Source organism: Carcharodon carcharias, chromosome 4 (genome assembly GCF_017639515.1).
Source record: "Carcharodon carcharias isolate sCarCar2 chromosome 4, sCarCar2.pri, whole genome shotgun sequence".
NCBI lineage: Eukaryota > Metazoa > Chordata > Chondrichthyes > Lamniformes > Lamnidae > Carcharodon > Carcharodon carcharias.
In genome coordinates this window covers 157,548,621-157,574,922 of record NC_054470.1, presented here as the reverse complement: position 1 = coordinate 157,574,922, position 26,302 = coordinate 157,548,621, and the positions used below count along the sequence as shown (strand labels likewise).

The 26,302-nt window shown below is 41.9% G+C and overlaps 1 protein-coding gene across 4 annotated transcripts in view; it reads left to right on the top strand.

The window, feature by feature from the left end:
• LOC121277415 (soluble lamin-associated protein of 75 kDa-like) overlaps positions 1–26,302 on the top strand; it is a 110,072-nt gene that overhangs the window by 59,456 nt on the left and 24,314 nt on the right. For all 4 annotated transcript variants that reach the window (XR_005942874.1, XM_041186848.1, XM_041186849.1 and 1 more), the window contains exons 5-12: positions 2,892–3,063; positions 11,158–11,337; positions 12,847–12,975; positions 14,977–15,110; positions 17,552–17,606; positions 21,234–21,384; positions 25,070–25,214; positions 25,535–26,194. Coding sequence is in view for 3 of the 4 variants with exons in the window: in XM_041186848.1 (XP_041042782.1) it covers positions 2,892–3,063; positions 11,158–11,337; positions 12,847–12,975; positions 14,977–15,110; positions 17,552–17,606; positions 21,234–21,384; positions 25,070–25,214; positions 25,535–26,194 (1,626 nt within the window). In the remaining variant the exon portion in view is untranslated. The remainder of the gene's footprint in view (positions 1–2,891; positions 3,064–11,157; positions 11,338–12,846; positions 12,976–14,976; positions 15,111–17,551; positions 17,607–21,233; positions 21,385–25,069; positions 25,215–25,534; positions 26,195–26,302) is intronic.

The following is a 26,302-nucleotide window of genomic DNA, read 5'->3' as shown; positions in this document are numbered from 1 at the left end:
TAACCCTCTCCATGAAAATTAGCTCAGGGATTAGATGTTATCCAGCTAGGAAAGGAAAAAGGAAGCGGAAAATAGCTTTGGACTGGTTCCAGAAGAATAAAGTGTCCACTTAAGGGACAGAGTAAAGTCTAATGGTTGGGGGAGTTTTCATTTGTTTTAAATAGGGGAAATTTTTCTGTGTCTTAAGAGTATAAGCTGCCTGCTGACTAGCATTTAGACAATGTTGCTTTTATTGTATTTGTTACAATAGAAGTCTTTAACTTAAAATCTTGTTACGTGACCCTTCCAGTCAGTCATTGGAAATTAAAATATATTTTTACAAGTTATCGGTCTCTACAGGGTTCGTAACAATTTTAAGGTCGTATTGTAATCTCACAATAAATATTTCCACATCTCTTAAAGAAGTAATTCATTCAGAGGTGGCAAGTTTTTCTGGTGTAAATTGGAATATAGTTAAGTTGTATATTTAAAATTTACTCAGTTGATTTTACAGCTAAAGTTGTATACAGAGCATTGAAAAGTTGGAGATAACACTGGTATGATATTACTGTCCACTAAATGCTTCCCTGGTGACTCACTGGCCCAGTTACTGACTGGATAAGCCCCGGGAAGTTCCAGATTTGATCCTAATTATACTGAGTTAACTGTCCTCACCTAGGGTGGAATTAGCACCTTGCAGTTGACTTAGGTGCCTTCCAGCTAGGAAACAGATCAGCCCAGGCTCCTGTTTTTGGGGACCATCCTGAGACATCTGACGGAAGTGGGTGTTTGTGGACATTTAGTGAAATGAAGATGGGTTCATTTGAATAGTCGAGGCTTGTATGAATAATGAACACTGAGGTAGAAAGGAGTGCCTGATGCTAAAACAACCAATCATACACTGGAAGGGGCTAATGTTTCATGAGGGGTGATGTCTATATTCTTTTATCTGATGATCTAACTTAGACCAGGAAATCTTCAGTTTCTTGATCTGTACCTTTCCAGCCCAACAAGGAAGAAAGCAGTGATTAGATCTGGTTCTGCGGAATTTGAAGTGGGCCAAGTTTCAGTGGGAGGAGCACTTGGGAAACACTGACTGCAATATCACTAGGTTTGCAGTAGCTATGGAAAGGGGCAAGAAACAATCAAATGTGAAAATACTCAACTAGTTTGAGGGATAATTTAAGCAAGTTGAAAGGGGATCTAACTGAGATGGGTTGGAATCAAAGATTCACAAATAAAACAGTTAAGTTTTTAAAATTTAATTCATGAGATGTGGGCATTGCTGGCTAGGCCAGCATTTATTACCCATTCCTAATTGCTCTTGAGAAGGTGGTGGTGAGCTGCCTTCATGAGCTGTTGCATGCCATGTGGTGTAGATACAACCACAATGCTGTTAGGGAGGGAGTTCCAGGATTTTGACCTAGCGACAGTGAAGGAATGGCGGTATATTTCCAAGTCAGGATAGTGAGTGACTTGGAGGGGAAATTCCAGGTGGTGATGTTCCCATCTGTCTGCTGCCCTCATCCTTCTGGATGGCAGTGGTCATGGGTTTGGAAGGTGCTGTCTAAGGAGCCTTGGTGAGTTCCTGCAGTGCATCTTGTAGATGGTACACACTGCTGCCACTGTGTGTCGGTGGTGGAGGGGGTGAATATTTGCAGATGGGGTGCCAGTCAAGTGTGTTGCTTTATCCTGGATGGTGTCGAGCTTCTTGAGTGTTGTTGAAGCTGCACTCATCCAGGCAAGTGGGGAGTATTCCATTGCACTCCTGACTTGTGCCTTGTAGACAGTGGATAACTCTGGGGAGTCAGGAGGTGAGTTACTCACCACTCGATTCCTAGCCTCTGACCTGCTCTTGTAGCCTCAGTATTTATATGAGTAATGAGATGCCCTTGTACCTGAACTACCCAATCTTCAAACTAAATACATTCCCATGAGGGGGAAAGAAAGAGCATATATTGCTTACAGACAAACAGACTAACAAACAGGGATGAAGCCATTACATCTTTATTCACTAAAGAAGATGCTGCTACAAACACCACAATTAAAGAGGTAATCGGGAAATTGGTCAGGCTAACAATCGATAAAGATAAGACAGTTGACAGCGTTCAAAGTAGAAAACTCACCCAGTTCAGATGGGATGGATCCTCAGTTGCTAAGAAGTATACTTGGTGATGGTAGAGGGTATGGTTACAATCTTCCAATTCTTCTTAGATATAGGGGCAGTGCCAGAGGACTGGAGGCTTGTTAATGTGCACACTGTTCATGAAAAGAGGTAATGGATAAACCTGGTATCTGTAGTCCAGTCAACATAATGTCTGTGGTGGGAAACTTTGAGATAATAATCAGACAAAATTCATTGGCACAGGTAACAGGTTAGTGTCAGCCAGCATGGATTTCTTAAACGCAAATCATGTTTGACTAACTTGATTGAGTTTTTTATGCAATAACGAAGAGGATTGATGTTGTATTCTGTATATGTGGACTTTCAAAGGGAGTTTTGATAAAGTACTGTACCACACGATAGCCTTGTTAGCAAAATTAAAGCCCATTGGATTAAACGAGGCAGTGGTGGCATGGATACAAAATTGACTAAGGGACAGAAAGCACTGTGTAGTAGTGGATGGTTGTTTTTCAGACTGTAGGGAAACATAGAAATCAAACCGCTCTAAACTTGTGGAAACGCCCTTTCACATCACAGTGATGTTCCCAGAGATTGGTATTAGAACCTCCTTTTTTTTGATATGTATTAATGAACTGGATTTGGATATACAGGGCATAATTTCAAAGTTTCCAGATGACACTTAATTTGAAAATTTAATTAACAATAAGAAGGATATAGATGGACTGGTGAATGGATATACACATAGTCGAAATTAAGTTACTAACATTCTACTATCATTTATTGCTAGGTAACGTCACTTGGGGAGCGAATTGTGTTGTATGTTTTGAACCGCATCATTTACAGAGCACAGGAAATGAGTGGCGACGAGCTCCCTTTTCTTTGCCACGGTGTCACTGAATATGCTAAAATTCTCTGGAAGTCTGGGAAAGCGATTGGATTCTACTCCATCAAAATAGCAGGTATCCTGGATGGGGTTGGGCACACGCGCACACGACTGACATTTGTGTACTGGGGAGGATGGAGGCCTAAGAGACAGTGAAGCCAATGTTTACCAGAATGACACCAGGGATGGAGAGTAGGGAAGTTGGGATTTTTCTCCTTGGAGCAAAAGAAATTAAAAGGAGACTAAATAGAGATGTTCAAAATCACTGGGGTTTGTTATGGTGTGGGGGGGGAGAGGGACTTTGGTTTTTAATAAGAGTAACTAAGAAGAGACCATTTCTACTAGCAGGAGGATCAATAATCAGAGGACACAACTTAAGATAAAAGACAAAAGAATCCGAGGCCAGATGTGAATTTTTTTTTTGTGCAGAGTTATGATCTAGAATGCACTGCCTGAAAAGATGGTGAATGAAGATTTCATGTGAGCTTTCAAAAGGGAATTGAATATATAATTAAAAAATAAACATTTGTACGGCTTTGGGGAAAGAGTCCTGGAGTGGAACTAATTAGATAGCTCTTTCAGAGAGTTGGCACAGGCATGTTAGGTAGAATGGCTTCCGTCTTCTATGCTATAAGATTCTATTGGCTGAATGTATTTTAAATATCTGTTCTTCCCTCACTTTCCCATCTAACTCACGCTGCAGCATCATTATTCCCTGTTTGTCTGATCCAGGGTGTGTTAGGTATTTTTTTTCATTTCCCTCACCCCCTTTCCTAAAGGCTCTGACTTTTCCTCACATATTTTACTGATTCCACACTGTTTAGTTGTCAACAGGCACTGCGACCTTGCAACTTTATCTCTGAAGTAGTTTCCCACTATAAATCTAAGAAAGATTAATTTATTGTGTAATTCAGTAGACTTTGTCGTCTTCGAATGCCTCATGAAGGCCTAGCAGTGACTGGCAACAGATTGTTTGGGGAAAAAAGCAGTTCTGTCCACAGAAATCAAACTGATCTAACCTCATGGAAATGCCCTCTCATATTTCCTAGCCCCTTCCCTTACCCTACTCTTACTTCATTTTCATCCTAAACTAGAGGCAAGAAAACTGGGGGTAGAAACATGGCCCTGTGGCGATGATGTCGTAGTAGTAATGTCAATGGACTAGTAATCCATAGGTCCAGGCTAATGCCCAGGGTACATGGATTCAAATCCCACCATGGCAGATGATGGAATTTGATTTCAATTAATAAATCTGAAATTATAAAGCTAGTAATTAGTATCATTGATGGTTGTAAAAACCCATCTAGTTCACTGCCAACATGTGATTGCAGACCCACTCTTAATTGCCCACTCAATTCAAGGGCATTTAGAGATGGGCAGCAAATGCCAGCGACACCCACGTCCCATGAAAGAATAAAGAAACGCAACCTGTACTAAGATGAATAGGATGGAGGAGGGGGATGAGGGAGGTTGGGAATACGAGAGATAACAGGCATATAAAACACCGGAATGTACACTACACATTGCCTGCTTTAGATGACGCTTACTTCCGTAGTGGTTCAGGACCTGTCATGTTTTATATAACATTTAATTATCTTTGGAGTCCTTATTCCAGGCATGTATTTCTCCATGTCCCTTTTTTTTAAAAAAGGATGCACCATTAATTGTTTTAGTTTGGGGGTCCTAAATCCAAATGAAATAACGTGTTTTCTTTCACATGCTCTTGGATATGAATGACATTTGGCAAGGTCATATTTCTTTCCCTCTCTAGTTGCCCTCAAGGAAATGTAGTTGTTATGTTACTGATGCTTCCAGAATGGTATTAGGTGGGGATAGAACTGGTTTAAGTGGTATTAGGACTGGGATAATAATATAAAGGGCAGAGACTAGGATAGTAATAGTGAGAAGGACAGAGCAGGGGAAAGAGTTTCTAAAGTGTGTTCAGGAGAATTTTCTAGATCAGTACATTTCCAGGCTGATGAGGGAGGTGGTAATGCTGGATCTATAGACTGAGGTGGGTAAAGTGGATCAAGTGTCAGTAGGAGAACACTTGGAGGACAATGACCATAGTGTCATAAAGTTTTGATTAGCTATTGAAAAGACAAGGAACAATCTGGAATAAAAATAATTTAACAGAAAAAGGGCCAATTTCAGTGGGGTGAGAAAAGATCTGGCCCAGATAAATTGGAATAATTGGTGCACAGAACTGTACTGGAACAATGAACTCTCTTTAAAGAGGAGATAGTTCATATACATTGTGACAAGGGGGAAAAGCAGGACAAACAAAGCCAGAGCTCCAATGATAAAAACAAAAAACTGCGAATGCTGGAAATCCAAAACAAAAACAGAAACAGAAATACCTGGAAAAACTCAGCAGGTCTAGCAGCATCGGCGGAGGAGAGCACAGTTGACGTTTCGAGTCCTCACGAACCTTCAACAGTAGTTCTGTTGAAGGTTCGTGAGGACTCGAAACGTCAACTGTGCTCTCCTCCGCCGATGCTGCCAGACCTGCTGAGTTTTTCCAGGTATTTCTGTTTTTGTTTTGGAAAGCTGGAGCTCCCTTCAAGAAAAAGATGAAGCAGCAAAAAGATGCATATGACAGATGTCAGGTTGATAATGCAAGGGAGAACCGGGTTAAATATAGAAGATTCAGAGGGGAGGTGGAAAAAAAATAAGAGAAGCAATGAGAAGAGACTAGTAGTTAACATAAAAGAAATCCTAAAGTCTTGAATGGGGCCAGTTAAGAACTTAAAAGGGGACTTAGCCCTGCCTCCTGCCTTCATGGCTAAAGTACTAAATGAGTACTTTGCATTTCTTTTTACCAAGGAATAAGATGTTGCCAAAGTCATAGTGAAAGAAGAGGGAGATGAGACTGGATGGGTTAAAAATTGATGAAGAGGAGGTATTCGATACACTGGTGGTATTTAAAGTTGTTAAGTCACCAGGACAAGATCAGATGTATCCAAGGATACTGAATGTAGCCGGAGTGGATATAGTGGAGACACCGGCTGTAATCTTTCAATCCTCCGTAGATACTGGGGTGGTGCCAGAGGACTGGAGAATTCCAAATGTTACACCCTTGTTCGAAAAGTGGCTTTAGGATAAGCCCAGCAACTACAGGCCAGTCAGCTTAACTTCAGTGGTGGGTAAGCTTTTAGAAAGGATAATCTGGACAAAAATTAAGTCACTCGGATAAATGTGGATTGACTAAGAAAATCCAGCAGGGACTTAGGGCAAACTTCTTTAATTAACTCGAGTTTTCTATGTTTACTTAGTAGAGAGGATTGATGTAGTATACGTGGACTTCCAAAAGGCGTTTAATACAGTTCTTCATAACAGCCTTGTCAGCAAAGTTAAAGCCCGTAGAATAAAAGAGACAGTGGCAGCATGAAGACAAAGTTGGTTGAGTGACTGGAAACAGAGTAGTGGAGTTTTTTTGGGGCTGGAGGAAGGTGGGGTTCCCCGGGGTCAGTATTAAGATCATGGCTTCCCTTATGTAGGGCACAATTTCAAAATTTGAAGGTTACACAAAATGTGGAACTATTGTGAATGTTGAGGAGGATAGTGATAGACTTCAAGAGGGTATGTACTGGCTGATGGAATGGGCGGACACATGGCAGATCAAATTTTAATGCAGAGATATGTGGTGATACTTTTGGGCAGGAAGAACAAGGAGAGGCTAATGGGGTGCAGAAGCAGGGGTACCTGGGGATATATGTTTACAAATTGCTGAAGGTTGAAGTGAGCAAGTGATTAATACAGCATTTGGGACCTTGGGCTTTATAAATAGGGGCATAGAATACAAGAACAAAGGAATTATAATGAATCTCTATAAAACACTGGTTTGGCCTCAACTGGAGAATTGTGTCCAATTCTGAGCATCACCCTTTAGGAAGGATGTGAAGACTTTAGAGAAGGTGCAGAAAAGATTTACGAAAGTGATGAGTGGCTTCAGTTGTGTGAATCAATTGGAGAAGCTGGGGTTGTTTTCCTTGGTTGAGAGAAGATTTGATAAAGGCATTCAAAATCATGAGGGGTCTGGACAGAGTGGGCAGGGAGAAACTATTCCCCTTGGTGGAATGGTTGAGAACCAAAGGATACCGAGGTAAGGTGAGTGGCAAATGAAGCAACGATGATGTGAGGCACATCTCTTTTTATGCAGTGAGCAGTAAGGACCTCTAATGCACTGCCTGAGATTGTGGTCAAGGTAGATTCAATTGACATTTTCAAAAGGGAGTTGAATAATTTTCTGAAGAGAGAAAATTTGCAGAGCTACTGGGGAGAAGGTGGAGGAGTGGGACCAGGTGAGTTGGCCTTGCAGAGAGCTGGCATTGACACGATGGCTAAATTGCCTCCTTCTGTCCTGTAACCATTCCAGGATTCTGAATTGACCCGGAATGAAGAAGGGACAGTAACGTATGTCCAAGTCAGAATGGTCTGTGGTTTTGAGGTGAATTTGATTGTTCCTGTGATAATGCTGCTTTTGTACGTGGTGGTAGTGGTTCCCTGGGTGAGCAGTGTTGTTAATGTAACTCGAGCCTTGTTAGAATGCCTTCTGTAGATTGTGTATATACTGCAGCAACAATATACTGCTGATACATGATCCATTTCTCTCAAAATTTTAACTTTTCTATTGGGACACTCGATGCTTTAACCGGAGTACAGTGTCCAAAACTAACCGAAGCTCCTTCAAGAAGAGATAGGAACAGGAGTAGGCCATTCAGCCCACCGGGCCTGCTCTATCATTCAACACGATCATGGTTGATCTTCCAATTCGATGCTTTTTTCCCACACTTTCCCCATATCCCTTTGCCCAATATATGCTAAACTCTTGGCAAGGCACCTTAATGGGCTTGTTTATTCTATTTCTCGATAGGTGGAACTTTTGTGTGCTGACATCAGCAAGATGCTTGAGTTAATTCTGTGGTGAATCTGTTCTTGCTGCACTGTTTTTTGCATTCTGCATTCTTTTCCCTTCCTCCTGTGAACACGTTGGGGGCGGGGGGATTTTGTCAATAGCAAGCCATTCCTGACAGCTTTTATGCACCACTCCCATTCTCTTTGCTTTCTCTTGTTTCCCATGCGATTACAATTTAAATTTGAAGTGTTGCCGCTGTGCATGGGAAATGTACGCAATCACACGGCAGGGAATTCTTTTCAGCTGAGAACATGGCATCAGCTGACAATGCAGCAGCTATGGGTGGGCAGTTTGCCTCCTGGTCAAACAGGGGGGCTCTTAAACGTGGCAAAAACTTTGCTCTCAACTCATTGCCATTGACATAAGACTTGAGAACACAAAGGGTTTTCTAGTTTAAATTTCACTTATAAATATTTCACATTGGTTTCACTTTATTCACATCTCTATCATTGTTGTTTGTTGACACTAGCTTAGAGAGCTAAATGTACTGGCACACCTCATGGGTTGGCACGCATTGATGGGGGACATCAGGGGTGTTGGGGACTTTTCCTTTTATTGTAAAAGAAAAAATTTTGGCCTGGAACTTCTGAGCTTGCAGGTGTCATAACTGGGGGATAACCCAAAGATGCACTAGGGAACCCCCTTCCTCTCTGCCCCCCACCCTCCACTAGGAAATTCAAACCTCCATTGGGCAATTGCTCTGCAATTGGAACCATCTGAAAGTACGATTTAAATTGTAATATAGTAATAGTTATCAAGAAAAAATTGTTAGAATTAAAATCACTTCTAGCTCCTGGGTAACTATCATACTGACTCCAAATGGTACTCCCCCGACTGACCGATTGACCCCTGCCTGAGCGAGCGACTGCTGCTGCTCCCCCTTCACCTCAACCAACTGTCCCCACCCCCAATCCTACCCACTTACTTGATGAGCCTACCTTCTCTCTGGCTTCTGAAAGTGGTTGGACCTTTAAACCTACCTGCTTTATGGTTCCAACTCTGCAACCCTCGGCAGAGGGCCTCAGTAGCACGCTGCCCTACAGGTGTCTCACTGACCTGAATTGGAAGGTCAGACAGGGATGGGGCAGGTGGATTTCCAGGTAACTAACTAGGAGCGGAGTGGAGTGGCAATCCGACTCTGATTGCCACTCCCTGGAAGTTCAGGCCTGTTTGAATTTTCTTTTTTGTATACTCTTTATTGAATATTTGTGTATGTCCAGTGTTGTGTGCACCATTCTGTGGGACATGGGTGAACTCGCAGGCTCAGCTGACACACCCTTCTATGCGTTGTAAAGGAGATTGTCCTGAGATCATTCTCAGCAGGAAAAATTGAAACGTTGTAGATATCTCAAAGCCTTGTAATCCAGTCAGTACCTTGAATGGATACCCATTCGGACAGTACTGACACTGCCTTTTGGGCCCCTCATTTTCTCACCTTGGTTGATTTTCTCCCCCCACCCCCGCTCCGGCCTTGACCCCACCCTCTGTCTTCCGCTGGATCCCTCTTTTACTTCTCCATGTCTCTGACCGGACTCCACACTGCTCCCTCACCACTGACTCAATCTTGCTGATCTCAGGCCTCCATGCAAGCTGCCATTCTCCTGCTCGCCTTCCTTGTGCTGTGGACTTCAGCAAGGAAAACCCCTGACCTTAACACACAACTGTACAAAGCCAAAGGGTGCACACCACCTTTAAACAAATGCGCACTGGGTGCCATGAGATTCTCCTGCACCGCTGACTTTATCTTGAAGGTAGAACATGACTGATAAAATGTTTTATGTTAAAATGTATTCATAGCGTGCAAATGTGTTACAGGTAGGAATCCACCACAGGCTGGCATGAGGCTCAACATGCTGCTGACTTTATCTCTGCATCTGATCCCACCATGGGGTGACCGCAATCTCCATAAAACCTCATTGCACCACCATCACCACCGCTGCCGCCACCCCCCCCCCCCCCAAACCAACCAACATTGTGGTTGTGGCCAGCAACAAAATTCAATCCACAGAATCTCCTATAATATCTTTCATTTCTATAGAGTAACATGTCTAGGGAGATCCATTAATAGCGGGAGTAATGAGCTAAAGTTCCTATTTTTCCAGAATTGATACTTGATTGTTTCTGTGAGGAAATTTAAGTTTTAAAAAAAAATATATATTTTGGCTATAAATGTAATAATTTAATAGCTTTAATAGACGTTTTTTCTTCCTGCTCTTTCCCTCCCAAGGATGTTAACTCTGGTCAGTATGGGAGAACCCCTTGCTAACTGATTAGATTTTCATTCAGTGATTGCCAGTTGCCTTTGTGGCTTCAAGGACCATTGCAGCAGAACCTGGCATCCAGATATTAATATTTCCATTGGCTAGAAATCCTGGCCAGTTTCTCTTTTATTTAATTTGATACCTTGGCCTGGATTTTCGCGGAGTGAGGAGGACTTTGGAGCCATTTAAAAAGGACAAGGTGGGACCCTGTTCTGGGATAAGGATGCTGGTAGCAAGTTCACACCCTGCACTTCTGACCTGGCCAGCTCCATTGTGTGGGTAAGCATCTATTAACTCCCCACAGTTTTTGTGGAGTTGGGCCAGCTTCTCCATGACTCGAGGTTCACAGATCTCAGAGGAGTCATGAACCATATTCTGTAATTGGGAACCTTTTGAAATTAAGTTCAAATGTTTTTACCCATGCCAACCCATGGCCCTTTCATGCCCAGTTAACACTATGTACAGAACCAATGAGCCCTATAGTAACAATGGAATGAGTGAAACCACTTAGAGAAAAAAATCCATTCATAATTCTTTGGAAAAAATCTGGTGTTCCTACAATCCTATATAAGTGTCAATCAAGCAGACCATTATAGTATCAATAACAGGAGCTTTAAGCACTTTACATCTCTTAAATGTATTGAGACATTGACAAAAGAGATCACAGAAAAATCTTATTATAACCATATAAAGATGTCAGCCAAGCCAAGTCAACAGTTCTCTCTGGCTTTGGAAACATCCTCCCACTCTCATAACCCCTTTATGGGTCTGCACTCTGTGAAACCCTGGTGGCCTCTCTTTTCTCTAATCAGGGACAGTGATGCAGATTATGAACAATGAACCCTCAGCACAGAGAAGACATCAATTTTGTGCCTTTAGTCTGTGGAGCCCAATGTCATCCCGTTCAGTAAATTTATGTGGTGGGTTGTTCATGGTTCATGATCACTTTACAGCCACCCTGATGATAATGTTTTCAATATTGACTTTGTAGGAAGCAAATGCGATACTTTCCTGACTCAGTGCTACCAGCTGCCAATACTAGACACCATCTTTGTGAGGAAGAAGCACCGTGGGAAGGGATATGGTCTACAGATGCTGGAGGATTTTGTTGACTGTTTCACAGAAGATACACTGGGTCTGAAATACCCACTCTCAGCCTCCATGTACGGAGGTAAAATGAAATATATTTTACTTTGTAAAAAGGGTTTTCTTGAGAATTGATAAAGTAGAATTGTTGGAACATGTAGATGCTTTGAAAAAATTAACTTGTGAAAATATAATTTACTGCAGAAAACCTGTGATTTATCATTTTTTAAAAAATTATTATTAGTTATTTTACTAAAATATAGCAAATTTCAATGGAGAATACTCAAAGCTCCACATCCCGAACATCAGTGTTGTGAAGTAAATACCCTTAAGCGATCTCCTTGGCTTGATCATCCCGGTTTATCCAGAGCATTTCCATTATGTTAGCATCTTTTTCAGTTTAGGAGTGTTGGTGTTGCATGAAGTTTCAGGGATGCATATTACTATGACGATAAATTGATACAGAGTAGTGTCTTAGGCCCAAACCTCCTCAGAAGCTTCATCAATAATCTTCCCTCCAACATAAGGTCAGCCGTAGGATTGTGCAATCGCCAGAGAACAATGTTCAGCACCATTCAATAGTCTCCAATTAACGAAACAGTTTGTGTCCACGTGCAGCAAGACCTGGACAACATTCAGGCCTGGGCTGACAAGTGGCAAGTAACATTCATGCCACACAAGTGCTAGGCAATGACCATCTCCAACAGGGGAGAATCTAACCATCTCCCTTTGACTTTCAACGTCACTTTCATCACCGAATCTCCCATCATCCATATCCTGGGAATTACCATTGACCAGAAACTTGAGCAGACTAGCCATATAATTACTGTGGCTACAAGAGCAGGTCAGAGGTGGGGAATTCAGCAGCAAGTAACTCATCATCTGACTCCCCAGAGCCTGTCCAACATCTATAAGGCACAAACCAGAAGTGTGCTGAAATTTTCTCCACTTGCCTGGATCAGTGCAACTGTCGAAGCTCGACACCATCCAGGGCAAAGCAGCCATTTGAGTGGCACCACCTCCACCACCAGCCCACAGGGGCAGCAGAGTACCATATACAAAATTCACTGCAGCAACTTGTCAAGGGTCCTTCGACAAAATCTTCTGAACCAGCAACTTCTACCATGTAGCAGAACAAGGGTAGTAGACTCAAGGGAACACCACCAACTGGAAGTCCTCTTTCAAGTAGCACAACACCCTGAAATGTAACTATACTGCCATTCCTTCGTTGTTGGTGTATCAAGGTCCTGGAACTCGTTCCCTAACAGCATTGTGGTGTATCTGTACCACACAGACTGTAGTAGTTCAAGTATGCAGCTCCCCACCACCTTCTTAAAAGCAATTAAGGGTGGGCAGTTTGCTAGCGATGCTCACATCCATGAGTGAATTAATAAATTATATAACACCTTTTAAAATAGTAAAATGTTACAAGGACTGTTGAAAGTATTAAAGAAGGAGAGAGGAGAGAAGCAGCAAGGTTTAAGGATAATTACAGTTGCATTAGATTAATAATGGAGGAAGCTCAGCTGCCATTATAACAAGCTGATCAATAACATTCTTTACCTCATTATACTTGGCTCCTTCATTTCTTCAGTTTGCAGGAAGTATTTGAACAATTATCCTGATGACCACAGCCTTCTTTGGGAGGTTGAAGGTGTTGGGCACCCGTTCCAGCGAGTTCGTATTGCAGACAGACTACTGACACAGATCTCCCCCGTAAAAGGTAATGCAGGAAACTTCGATTGAAGCTGCCAAAGTCTTGGCCTCTCGTTCCACCTATCTGAACCTGACAATTGTTACCTCTCTTTCCCATTCTCCCCATGTTATAGCTAAATATGTTTGCCAATTAAAAAAAAATCTGTATGTATTGGGATTTCATATAAAAGGATGATTTCTGCAACTTTTCTGCTGTACAAACCACGTTTGCGGAGTTTAATCCAGGCAACAGAAATCTTGCCTACTGGCTGAAGAGCCAGTGAGAGCCCAGTGATGCTTCCTTTGGGGAAAGCCCACTGTACAAAGTGCCAGTAAGGCAATTAAGTGGCCATTGCGGGGCCTTTCCAGGGACCAACAACCCCAGGGGTGGAGGTCCTGCCCTCTGAGCTGCTAGCCAATTAGAAGCTGGCAGCTGTTCAGTGCATGCCCTGTCACCAGGGGAGTGGTGGTAACGTCCGGTAATGCACCCACCTGAGACCCGGGATCAGCGAGGGTCCCATGGCACAGATGAATGAGGGCTGGATGTGGTCGCAGGGCGAGGGTCGTGGGGGATGAAATTCGGAGTCAAGGGCAGGGGTTGGCTCTCAGCTTGCCTCCTGCTCATCCCCCTGCTGGGGTCCCTCAATCAGGCATTGAGTACCTGCCAACCTCACTGCCCTGGTTGAATACCTGGTGACAGCAGGATGTGACCCTGAAGTGGACATTTATCACCCACTTGGGGGCCTCAATTGATGTGGGACAGGAAGACAGTCATCGGCCTTCCAGCCCTGGACTTGTTTGGGGCAGAGATAGGAAGACAGCAGGGTCCCCACTCAGCACCTCCTACCTGATCAAATGCCTCCCCATCTCCAAACTCACTTTGGAAGAGGGCATTAAATTCCACCTCATGCGTTGCTGAGTCTGAACTCTGTGTCCTGAAACCTGATCTTGTTTAATCTGTGTGAGAAATTGCAGCTCTAAAGCCTGCAAACAGATTTTGTTTATAAGCAGCATAACTGCAGAAGTTCTCTCAGTTGGTCAACCTTGGTGACCATTTACAACAACACAACTTGTAATTGTCTAGTGCCATTCATGCAATAAAGCGTCCCAAGGCGCTTCACATGAGCGTTATAAAGCAAAATCAGATGTGAGGCCATAGGGCAGAGGACCATAAGTGCTTGATCTGATTTAGTGTAGAACCCTGTGTGAGCTGAATGTCTTTTCTATTCTTGCATATTCATCTTCCAGATGAATACCGGAGTCATTATAGAGATGGAAATACCAAGGCTTATTAGACCTTAATATTTATTGGAACATAAAAGTACATTCTGAGAGAGTGGGGGGTGGGGGGCAGGACTGCGCTGAAATGTGCACAAATTGCTTCCCACTTACAAATTCTAGGTGAACTCCTCAACCATTTTCTAGTGTTAAAGTGCAAGTAGGAAAACTGCTTAAATAAAAACAGAAAATGCTATGGAAAGATTCAGCAGGTTTGATAGCATTTGTGGAGAGAAAAACAAAGTTAATGTTTCGAGTCCACACGAGTTATATGTACTCAAAACGTTAATTCTGTTTCTCTCATCACAGGTGTTGCCAGATCTGAATTTTTCCAGCATTTCTGTTTTTCTTTTGGATTTCCAGCACCCACAGTATTTTCCTTTTATTTTAGGAAAACTGCTTTACCTACTCCTAAAATGGGTGCAGATTTATGTGTCCTTTTTTTTAAAAAGGATACCTAAAGTATTTTGGAGTTGTGCATGACACAAGTACAAATCAATGAATCAGGCACAGGGAGGAAGTGTGGCCCATTCATATTGCCCTCGAATTTCAAACCATTTGATTTTAAAGGCTGGACAATTGGAAATACCATAAACCGGTACGCTGAATCATGGTAATCAGTGCTCCACTGGAAGCAGAGTATAACAACCACAGCACAATGTTTCTGTTCTCTTTGCGCTTTATACAAAACGTATGATGCTAATTTTCTGTGCAGTATGTTGACAATCTGGTCATTTGTGTTGCCCTCAAGGTATGGATGTCTCACATGCTGATGAACATGGACCAGTAAGAGGAGAATCTTCATCCCTAAACTTAACAGAGAGCGAAACTGGAAAGCAACTGTTTAACAAAGTGGAGAGGCAACCAAATATCTCGGAACTGTCTGTAGGTCCCATCCTGCTGAGTTTCTCTTCGTACAGGATGGCTGGCATAGGGAAGGGGCTGAGAGAGCCTAGAATAATTGGAACCTAAGGAAATTGAAGTTATTTTGTAGAGAGCAAGTCACTGTCACTAGTATCTCAAAGTGAAGCTTGTTGACTTATTCAGGAATTCCTTAAGATTGTTTCATGAATGGAGATTATTAACAGTGCATTGCTGACTGCTATTTCTTGAGAGGATTACATTTTAATTTTTGTTCTTCGGTAATTCTCCTGAACAAATCTTTTTTTCACTTCCATTAGAATTTCCCTATTTCTGCTACTTTGTTTAAAAAAAATTAATTTTGAAAAATTATACAATTTTCATTTTTAAAAAATTGCAAGTTCAAAATAGCCTCTCAACAAACTCACTTCAAGATGCGAACATATACGTGCAAAATAAAGGCAGAAAAGTTTGCAAATATACTATTGCCCGCTTTCACCTGAAATGGACCAGCTGTGTATTTCCAACAAATTTAGGGCTAGAGAGTTCAGAGCAAGAATTGCAAGTTATGGCATCAACAATTGGGTAACTCTGTTAGCACTGGTTGTGCATTAAATTTGGCCTCAAAACCTGTAGCCAAGGGGTGGACATTCAGCCAGAATGTTCCCACTCCTGATTGCTATCCTGTAATTCTTGTTGGAAAGTGTGAGGATGTGGATTTTTGGTGAGGACCGGTTTGTGCTCAGCTCTAACAGCCCCATGATGGTATAGTAAGCTGATGCACTAGGCCCACAAATGAATGGCCAGTTGAGTGAAACTGGATGTCTGTGCCAACCTTCAGATGTGCGATCTTTTGGACGATATAATAAATTGAGACCCCAATCTGTCCTTTCGGGGGCATGTCAAAGATTCCATGGCACTATTCAAAGCAGAGGAGGTGTGTGCTACTGGTGTCCAACATCAGTAAAACAGATTTGCTGGTCACTTAACTCATTACTAATTGAGCCTTGCTATTCCTAAATTGGCCACTGCGATCACCTACATTACCAGTGACTACACTTCAAAAGCAGTAGCTCTTTGGGGTGACCTGAAGCTTTTATATGATAAATGAGTGTTTGTCATTTGATGTGGAGAGAAAGATGATTGTGTAGAATAATGTACTTGTAGCTTAGGGGGAATAGGAGAGGACAGTTCAGAGGAGCCCTGAACATAATACTATGGCAAGAGAGACTGTGGGTTAGAGCCGAGTAATGGGTTGTGCATTGTACAATTTTGAATGTCCAGCCCAGGATTGCACAAGATGTTGAAAGAGTTTTGTTAGCTGTGAGAACAAGTCAAGACTGGGGACTGACTGCTGGGGGCATTATACAGAACTGAGTGTTATGGTGAAAAGAGGTATAGGGCATCAAAGGGAAATGGAATTTCTTGGAGTTAGTTTAACAATGGAGGGAATGTGGGAATTCCATCTGAGTGGAGGAGATATAAGCCTTTGTTAGATGAAGGGTAGGGCCTTCAAAGGTCAACAGAGGAAGCTTGCCAGAGTTATGAAGAAACTGTCTTTTGAAGAAGTGAGGGAAACAATATTTTATTGCTCCATTGAAGAGCCGAGGCAAGATGAAGATCTTAGTGATTTATGAGAAGATTAGAGTTGTGAACATACACAGGACATGCACTCGGAAGTAAATTGATAAATGTAGAGTGGAATCAGCAAGATGAGATATAATTGGGCTATAGGTGCTGTGGGGCAGGGATGGGGAGAGTTATTGATACTGAGAAGGAACTGAAAAGAGAACCCTAAACTAAAGGCAAAATATTTGAGTTAACGGATCAGTCATCAACTGAGGTACAATGCTTTTTGAGGAACCAGTTAGTTACAGGATAACTTTGGGGCACTTTTGTTTAGAAGTGCCCAGTGCCTTTTGAAGGTTCTAAGGCAGTGACAAATGAATGATTCACTAGGCTATTCAAGAACAGGAGTTCCAGACGTGTGGTATATCAGCAACAAAATCAGCAGTGGACTCATCTTACTGGAAAACATACCAGCCACAGTAGATTAGTTGAAAAATTTCAGAAGTGACTTGAATTAACTGCAGCTTCAATAGCATAGGATGGTATATGGGACGATGAGAAAGTGTGTTTTATTTTGAATAAACAAATCTTCAAGGTGAACCAGAAGAAAGTGATTGAAGAGACAGCATGGAACGGGGGTGTACTTGGAGGAACAGTTCTTGAGCATAATGGAAAAGAATCCATCTGGACTAGAAATTTCCCTGGAGTTCAAAGGGCTGAGGATCTGATTGGCTTGGCAGGGATAGGAAGTTGTTCTTTCTTCAAAGCTTTTCTGATGGTAGAAGGTTATATTTCTGTTTTTAGTGAAATGGAACAAAAAATGGAAAGGCTGAAATATTAGCAATTTACTAGACTGTGAATGAGGTCGATGTTGTAACATTTATCATCTCTTTCAGACTGAATTGCATGCTCGCCAAGAACTGCCAGGTGCCTCTTCAGTCCTTTCTGAAGGTGAGATGATATGCCAGTCTATTTTGTAAATTGTCTATCTGCTGTTGAGCACTGCATATTGTTAGAAGCTATGTAAAGTCTGATGGTATCTGCCACCTTTCTTTTGTTGCTGATTTAAAAAAAAATAGATTCAGCTATGTAGCATGTTAACGATCCCCGTGGAGACCAATAGCCTTTCAAAAATAGTGAATTTCCCACAAAATAATCGCACAACAAGATTTTACTCTTTAAGACTTATGCTGTTGCAGACAAACTAAAATCAACAGACTAAACATTACTTAATAGACAACTAATATAGCAAACTTCAGAAAAGGTACTTTTCCATTGACTAATTAACTCAACTGAAAACACTTAATGACCTGTTTATACGATAATCCATGCTCTCAGCAGATATGTAGCCGTACAGATATGTCCCGCACTTCTTCTGGCTTTTCAAACAGGCTCCCTTCTCCTGCCTACACCAGGGTGAGTCTTCCAGTGTCCTTTGTAAGTCCCTTCACTCAGTCTTCTGAGTATCCTTGGACTGACTTCTAGCCACAAGGCCCATTTCTGTGACTCCTTGGTCCCACGTCTCCAATGGCCCCATCTCATTGAACAGAAAAAACAATTCTCCTCGGTAATTAACATAATACGATCTTTTCCTCTGCTTCGCAAAGCAAAAGCTGTTTTGGCTTCTCTGGGTCTATATCCAGAATGACCAGCTGTCCCTTTTTTTTGTGGCAAGATGTGAAAACTGACGTTTGAGTTTCTATAGGTTTCAGCCTGATGTCTCTTTCCCCATGGCAATCAAATGAAATGGGCCTGTCCCAGGCAGAGTTCAGTATGAATATGTCACCCCGTCCCCAATCCAGACCATCCTGTTTTACTTTAAATTAAAGGAGACAATTTCAAATATAAAGTCTCACATTCTTAACAACTGGTATCTAGGTTCCATCTGCTGTTGCTGGGCCAGGGATTTGCTGGAGTTAGTGATTTATCCTTCAATTGAAGAAAGAAGAACTGTTATGTTGGAAAATGTATTTTTGTTTCCTACCTCTTCCTGGTGTCACAATAGACACATTCTAGTTTAGAAAAACACTACAGCTGAGAGGATGAAACCTCGTTCTGTGTCTCCCTGCCCCTGTGCAACCTTCGATTGTGTTTCTAATCCACAAATCACAATTATTATCGATGGGTTTTAGAATATTTTAAGATCTAGAAAATCCATAAATTGACGATATTTAATCAAAGTGCCTGTTTATTATTTAGAAGGTTATTTACCTGGCATTGCTCAGGGTCAGAAGATTTAGAAATTTAATAGCTGTTTTCTTCTGGCATTGGATGCGGGAGTTGCGACTAAGTGCGGTAGATGGGTCAAGTGGAATTAGATGGCAGGGCTCTCATTGGACCCAGGTGGGGAGGGAGGAGGAAGCAGATGAGAGGAGGGTGAGGTTGGACTTTACTCGAGTCCCTGGACCCGACAGTGCTCAGTGGGGGGAGATTTAAAAAATTTCTTGGTTTCTGGGTCAAACTGAATGTTCATAGTGAGGTGGAGGGGGAGGAATTTGTTTGAACTTTTTATGCTGTTTGTTGCCTTCTTCTTTGAGTGGAGGAAAGGGATTGTGCTTTGCATGAACGGAGTTCCAGCATACATTAAAATTGCTTGAAGTAGTTCCTGTTTGCTAAATGAATTGCTAACATTATCATGTTGCTGTTCGTCAGAACTTGATGTGCACAAATTGGCTGCCATTTTTCCTGCACTACAACAGTGTCTACACTTGAAAGTACTTCATTAGCTTTAAAGTGCTTTGAGAGGTCTGGTGGTCTTGAAAAGCACTGTATAAATGCAAATCTTTTGAAGGGTACTTGCAGCTCATGATGCATGGATTGTGGAATTTATATTATTGTTGGAAACTGACTAATAGTAAAAGAGATTTGCTTCAGTTATAAGATTTACTTGGCTTGGAGGGATCACTGATTTTTGTCACTTACATAATGCAGCAGTGTTCAAGATATGGATAAGTCCTGTTGTCATTCAATGAAGTGTTATTTCAGGAAATTACATAAATTTGTGCAGGGGAAAGTTATTCTGGATATTTTTAAAATTTCTGTTAAACCTAACTGGAATAGATCAGAAACAAACCTCTATGTATTGACACTAGGTGGAAAGTGTTTTTAAGCAATAAAATAGTGCCAATAGAGGGTTTTGCAGTTGATATTACAGGCATTGAACAATGTATATACTGCTTATAGCCCCATCTACAGGTGCAACTGGTAAATAGTGGCATTTTTAGAATGCATTTTTCCATTGCAGTGATCAGACATGGGACTCTTCTATGCATTTTGAAACAACTTTGTGAAACATTGATTTTAGTATGTAATAGATATTTCAGCTTGAACTGTTATTTTTGTCTCATGTTTGCCAACCCACTCCAAGTTCATCGTGTCATCACTGTGGTGTTCTCTCCCGTCTTGCCCTGTCCCCTTTCCAAGCTTATACCTCTCATGAGCTCCTTCAATCCTCTTCCTAATCCATTAAGGACCACTTGTGTAATCTTGCTGGCCCCCATGCTGGCCCCCATTAACATTGTTAATGGCTTCCCTTTCTTCTTGTAGAAACTCTCTCTTTTTAAAAACTGCCATTTGCAAATGTGACATAAGAAAAAGCTTTTTCACATGATGGGTGGTTCGGGTCTGGAATGCACTGCCTGGAAGTATGGTGGAGCCAGGTTCAATCGAGGCATTCAAGAGGGCATTAAATGATTATTTGAATAGAAACAATGTGCAGGGGTATTGGAAAAAGGCAGGGCAATGGCACTAGGTCATAATGCTCATTTAGCAAGCTGGTGCAGACACGATGGGCCAAAGGGCCTCCTGTGCTGTTAAAATTCTGTAATTCTGTGATTCATTGTCACCACCTGTAGAGTAGGGTTAACGTTAAAAGTGTAGAAGATGCTGATGTAATAATGATGTCAGATCACATGACTGAGAAGAGCGCTCTGGAAGGGGGAGAAGCTCCAACCTTGTGTAGTGGTCCAAATGTGTAAATACTTGCTGTAAATAAAGAGTAATGGTTTTAAGAAACTACAGACTCAAGCAGCATACTTTGGGAGAATAGGCAATCCCCAAAACCCTCATCTAGACCCCAAATTCACAACGAAACACACCCACCTTCTGAACGCCAATCCTAGATGTATCCATTCTTCATTACCCTCTCTCTACCCCCTTTCATCTCGTATGTCTCCAGATATGGTTTTATCCTGTAGATCTCCTCATTTGTCTCAAAACATAGAATTCCTCCATTCTTGCTTAGAATGTCCATAATCATGGTATGGGGAATAAATTCACCCTGTGTTAAGTTACTCCTGAGTTAGCTTCGAAGCAGCTTAACTGACACCAGGCTGACAAGAAGAAAGAGCTTTCCTATTTCCCATTTTTAATGTGTCACATCTCAACGAGCACACAGAAACTATCATTACTTACGGGTGTGCTATTGAAATAAAACAAGACAGTTCTTAAATTGATTTCCTTTCCAATGTACACCATTAATCTTTGTCATTTGCGGGCTGTTGCTTATATTTTATCTTGGTGTTTTTTGAAATGCTTAGTTTGTGACCTCTCATGTTCCAATAAAATATTTGTTTCTAGAGCTAACAAGACCACCTGTTGCTAAACGAGGAAGAAGCAGCCAATCCAAACGTTCCAAACCAGGAAAATGTCATGTTGATTCAGAACGAAAGCATTTAAATGATAAAGAGAAGGCAATTGTGCCAGCAGTGCCTAAGGATCAATTAAACAGGTAATTGCACCCATTATATATAGCTCAGCTAGTTTAAACAGCTACAACACTTACTCAGCAATGTAGAAAATTGCCCACAAAGAGCAGGACAAATCCAACCAGGCCAATTACCGCCCCATCAGTCTACTATCGATCATCAGTAAAGTAATGGAAGGGGCTTCAACAGTGCTATCAGGCGGCACTCATTCAGCAATAACCTGCTCACTGATGCTCAGTTTGGGTTCATTACAGCCTTGGTTCAAACATGGACAAAAGAATTGAACTCCCGAGGTGAGGTGAGAGCAAATGCCCTTGACATAAGGGCAGCATTTGACTGACTGTGGCATCAAGGAGCCCTAGCAAAACTGGAGTCAATGGGAATCGGGGGGAATCTCTCCATTGGTTGGAGTCATACCTAGTACAAAGGAAGATGGTTGTGGTTGTTGAAGGTCAATCATTTCCGTCCCAGGACATCACTACAGGAGTTCCTCAGGGAAGTGTCCTAGGCCCAAACATCTTCAGCTACTTCATCATGGACCTTCCCTCCATCATAAGGTCAGAAGTCGAGGTGTTTGCAGATGATTGCACAATGTTCAGCACCATTCGTGATTCTGAAGCAGTCCAAGTCTATTTGCAGCGAGACTTGGACAATATTCAGGCTTTGGCTGATAAGTGGCAAGTAACATTCACACCACACAAGTATCAGGCAATGACCATCTCCATCATCTAGCCATCTCTCCTTGACATTCAATGTCATTACTGTTGCTGAATCCCCCACTATCAACATCCTGGGGGTTACCACTGAACAGAAACTGAACTGGACTAGCCATATAAATACTGTGGTTACAAGAGCAGGTCAGAGTCTAGGAATCCTGCGGTGAGTAACTCGCTTCGTAACTTCTAAAACTGGCCCACCATTTACAAGACACAAGTCAGGAGTGTAATGGAATACCCTCCACTTGCCTGGATGAGTGGAGCTTCAACAACACTCAAGAAGTGGGACACCATCAGGACCAAGCAGCCTGTTTGATGAGCACTCCATCCAACACCTTCAACATTCACTCCTTCCACCACCGACACACAGCTGCAGCAGTGTGTACTATCTACAAGATGCACTGCGGCAACTCCACAGCTCCTTCAACAGTGACCCCTACCACCTAAAAGGACAAGGGCAGCAGATACATAGGAGCATCATCCCTCCAAGCCACACTATCATGACTTGGAACTATATCGCTGTTATGACTGATGCAGTTGGTAAAGCGGAGTTATTTTAAAAATCCCAGAGGGAAACTTGAAACAACTGTCATAACCAATAATTTTAAGTTTGAGGTGCATTCTAAATTCAGGAATCCGACCATTAGATCCTGAGGCTTTACATTAAACTAATTGAAACATTTTATTAAGTTACACAGGTTAAAAATATATGTACACATGGCTACAAATTACTACTATCATATCTTTTAACAAATTCCCAAACTAATCTCCATTAAGGGAACAGCAACTCATAGAATTAACCTAACACCAGGCAAAGCATTTTCACCTTACGAATTCAAAATGAGGTTCTTTTCATTGTGGAGCCAGTTGGACTACTTGGAGGCTTTTGACCTCACATTGCCTCTGCCTGGACACCTGAAAACTGCTGAAGTTATACCTACCACCACTGATTGAATTCAAATTCTCAATGTTTCACCAGCCTCTTTGAATTTTATCTCTGAACAAAACCTCTTTCATAGTACCAATTTTATTAGTAATACGAACATATATATGGCTTGGTAGCTGCTAGGAAGGAGTCAAGTTTTCGCCCCACTTCAACGCTGTGTGCAAAAAAATGCAAATACACGTTATCTCTTTTCCATATCAAAAGTAGTACCCATCAAAGCACCCAGACTAGCTGGCTTTAATCCAATTAAGACACATCTGCAGACAAACCTCTACTTTAAAAGAAAAATATTTTCCAAAATATTAAATACATTAATAGCTTCATGACAATCGCCATTGGATCAAAATCCTAGAACTTTCTCCTTAACAGCACAACGGGTGTTCCTACACCACATAGACTGCAGCGGTTCAAAAGGCAGCTCACCAAAACTACCTCAAGGACAATTGGGGATGGGTAATAAATGCTGGCCTAGCCAGTGACACCCACATTCCTTGAACGAATTAAAAAAATAAGGACCATATGTGAAGGTGCCTGATGTTTTGTCAGTCCCCCTGCTGTACCAATAAACAAAATAGATATGCTTGCTGCAGTTCCAACATATTTTCTTGGATATAAAATTGTAGCCCTGACCTACGCTTTTGAGTTTAAACAGGAGAAAACCCTTCATATTTTAAAAAAGCTCAGGCATTCAGGTTCATTTAAGTGCTGGGGATTGGTACAAAATTTGTGCTGACAGAAATGTTTTTCTTAAACATTTTAAAATGTTTTTTTGAAAAAACAAAATCTTAACCAGCTGGAAGAGAAAATCAGTTGGAAACAATAATAATGTCAACTCAAGATACCTTTTTTTTTGTTCCTCTCCAGTTTGATCCTTATTTTTCGCTGGTTTCCCCTTTTTTAGGCTTCTCTGTGGATGTGTGAAATATGCTGGGATGTTTTCTGGCCCATTGTGTCCAACGGATCATTCTTCACCTATCATGACGGGAAGTGAATCTATTGGCGTTTGGCATGGGGTCACCCGCTGCACCCACTGTAGTCCACAAGCACCCTCTTTTCCAAGAGATGCTGTTGGGGTAAACAGGAGCGTTCCTCTGGCCATGTTGGTTATTTAAAAACTGAAAACCGAGAAAGCTGGAAACACTCAGCAAATCCGGCAGTATCTATATAAAAAAAAAGAAGCAAAATATTAATGTTTCAGCATACCCGATCATCAGTTGATGGCACTCCTGCCTCTGAGTCACAAGTCCCACTCCAGGGCCGGGATTTTCCGGCCCCGCTGAGGGGGAACCCGTCATGGATGAGTGCCCCAGCCAGAAGTCCCTGGACTTGCAGCGGGACTGGAAGATCGGTAGCGGGCGGGTGCGGAAAATCCCGCTGCCGGATTTCAGCACAAAAATCAAGGCTGACACTGTGGTGTAACACTGAGCAGTGCTGCACCGTCTGAGGTGCTGTCTTTGAGATGAGACCATGTTAAACTGAGGCCATGTGCCTGCTCGGGTGGATGTAAAAGATCACATGGCACTATTTTGAAGAAGAACAGGGGAGCTATCTCCGGTGTCCTGCGGTGTCACGGCCAATATTTATCCCTCAATCAGTATCACAACAGCAGATTATCTGGCTATTATCACATTGCTGTTTGTGCAGTTTATTTCCTATGTTACAACAAAGTACGTAATTGGCTGTAAAATGCTTTGAGATGTACAGTGGTCATGAAAAGTCCTGTGTCAATGTAAGTCTTTCTTTTTAAATGTAGAATTCTTTGTTTCTCTTTCACTTCCTGATTCCTCAAATTAATAAGTGCTGTATGAGATACCTGAACATTTATCTGAAAATAATGTATTTTCCCTTCAGATATGAGACTGGAATATATACTCCAGTATGTCTGAAATTTCAAGTTGTCAACATTGCAGCTCTTACAGCTCTTGCTATTGCCAATGACAATATTAGTTCAGTTCATATCTACATTTTTATAATGCGCTGATAAAGATGTTAAAGCAACTGGTTTTACGAGCTATCTCACACAAAAGAAATGTATATATTTTACAGTTCTGAAGCCAGGAGAGATGGAAGTGACAATGCTCCACAAACAATTGGAAATCAGGAAACATGTGCTTTTCCAGAAGGTCCCACAGAAGTAACAGCAAGTGATGTTGTGTTGGGCCACACTGACCTCCTGGAACAGGATGTTGAGGTAATTAACGCGTTATACAGAGGGTTGAGAATGGGTGGAGCAGACTGCTCAGCAGCAGTTCAGGATAGAGTTAGATAATTATTTTGCCAAAAGCCATTGAGGAATATAAGGAAAAGAACATAGTATGACACTTTTTTTGAATGGTGGGGATCAGCTAGATGTGCCACAACCATATTTTTCAGTCTTGTACTTTCCATGTACTCCTTTTTTAAAGTAGGTTGTCCAAATAGGTGAACAAATTCCTCATTCAGCAAGATCAATATTTCTGTGGCGAATCTCAAAGAAAAGATGGATTAATTTGTTATCTGTTTTAAACTTAGGATAAGGAATCTTCATCTGAGACAATTCCAGAACCAGTAAACTGTGAAATGACAGATCAGGTTGTTCAGGACTCAACCAAGGCTGCACAGGTAATTCCTGATGACCAAGTTAAGGCTGTGGAGGTGATTCCTGAGGACCCAGCCAGCGCTGAAGAAGAGATTCTCAAGGACTCGACCGAGGCTGAAAAGGAGATTCTCAAGGACTCAACCAAGGCTGAGGAGGAGATTTCCAAGGACTTGATTAAGGCTGAGGAGGGGATTCCTGAGGACTCAACCAAGGCTGAGGAGGAGATTCCCGAAGACTCGGCCAACACTGAGGAGGCGATTCCCAAAGACTCAACCAAGGTTGACGAGATTCCAGAGGACACAACCAAGGCGGATGAGATTCCTGAGGACTCAGACAAGGCTGAGGGGGGGACCCCTCATCAGTCAACAAAGACTGAAGATGAGGATACTCCAGATTTAACAAAGTCTGAGAAAGAAATTGCTCAAGATGCAATGAGGGATAAGGAAGTGATCATTCAGGATTCAACAGAAGTGGATGAGGAAGTGAATGAATCTATGAATGGAGCACCTGCTGATCAGTTAGAGAATGAGCCTGAAGGACCCAAATCTGTAGAAGAATTGAAAGGTCATAGTGAAGGCAACATGATGAAAAAGGTATTGTTTGAAATCCTTTCATTTCTCTTTCCTACCCTCATTTGGATTCACAAATACACTCCAGTTTCAAAGATAAATGAGTAGAGCAGAAGATTTTTATTCTGCTTC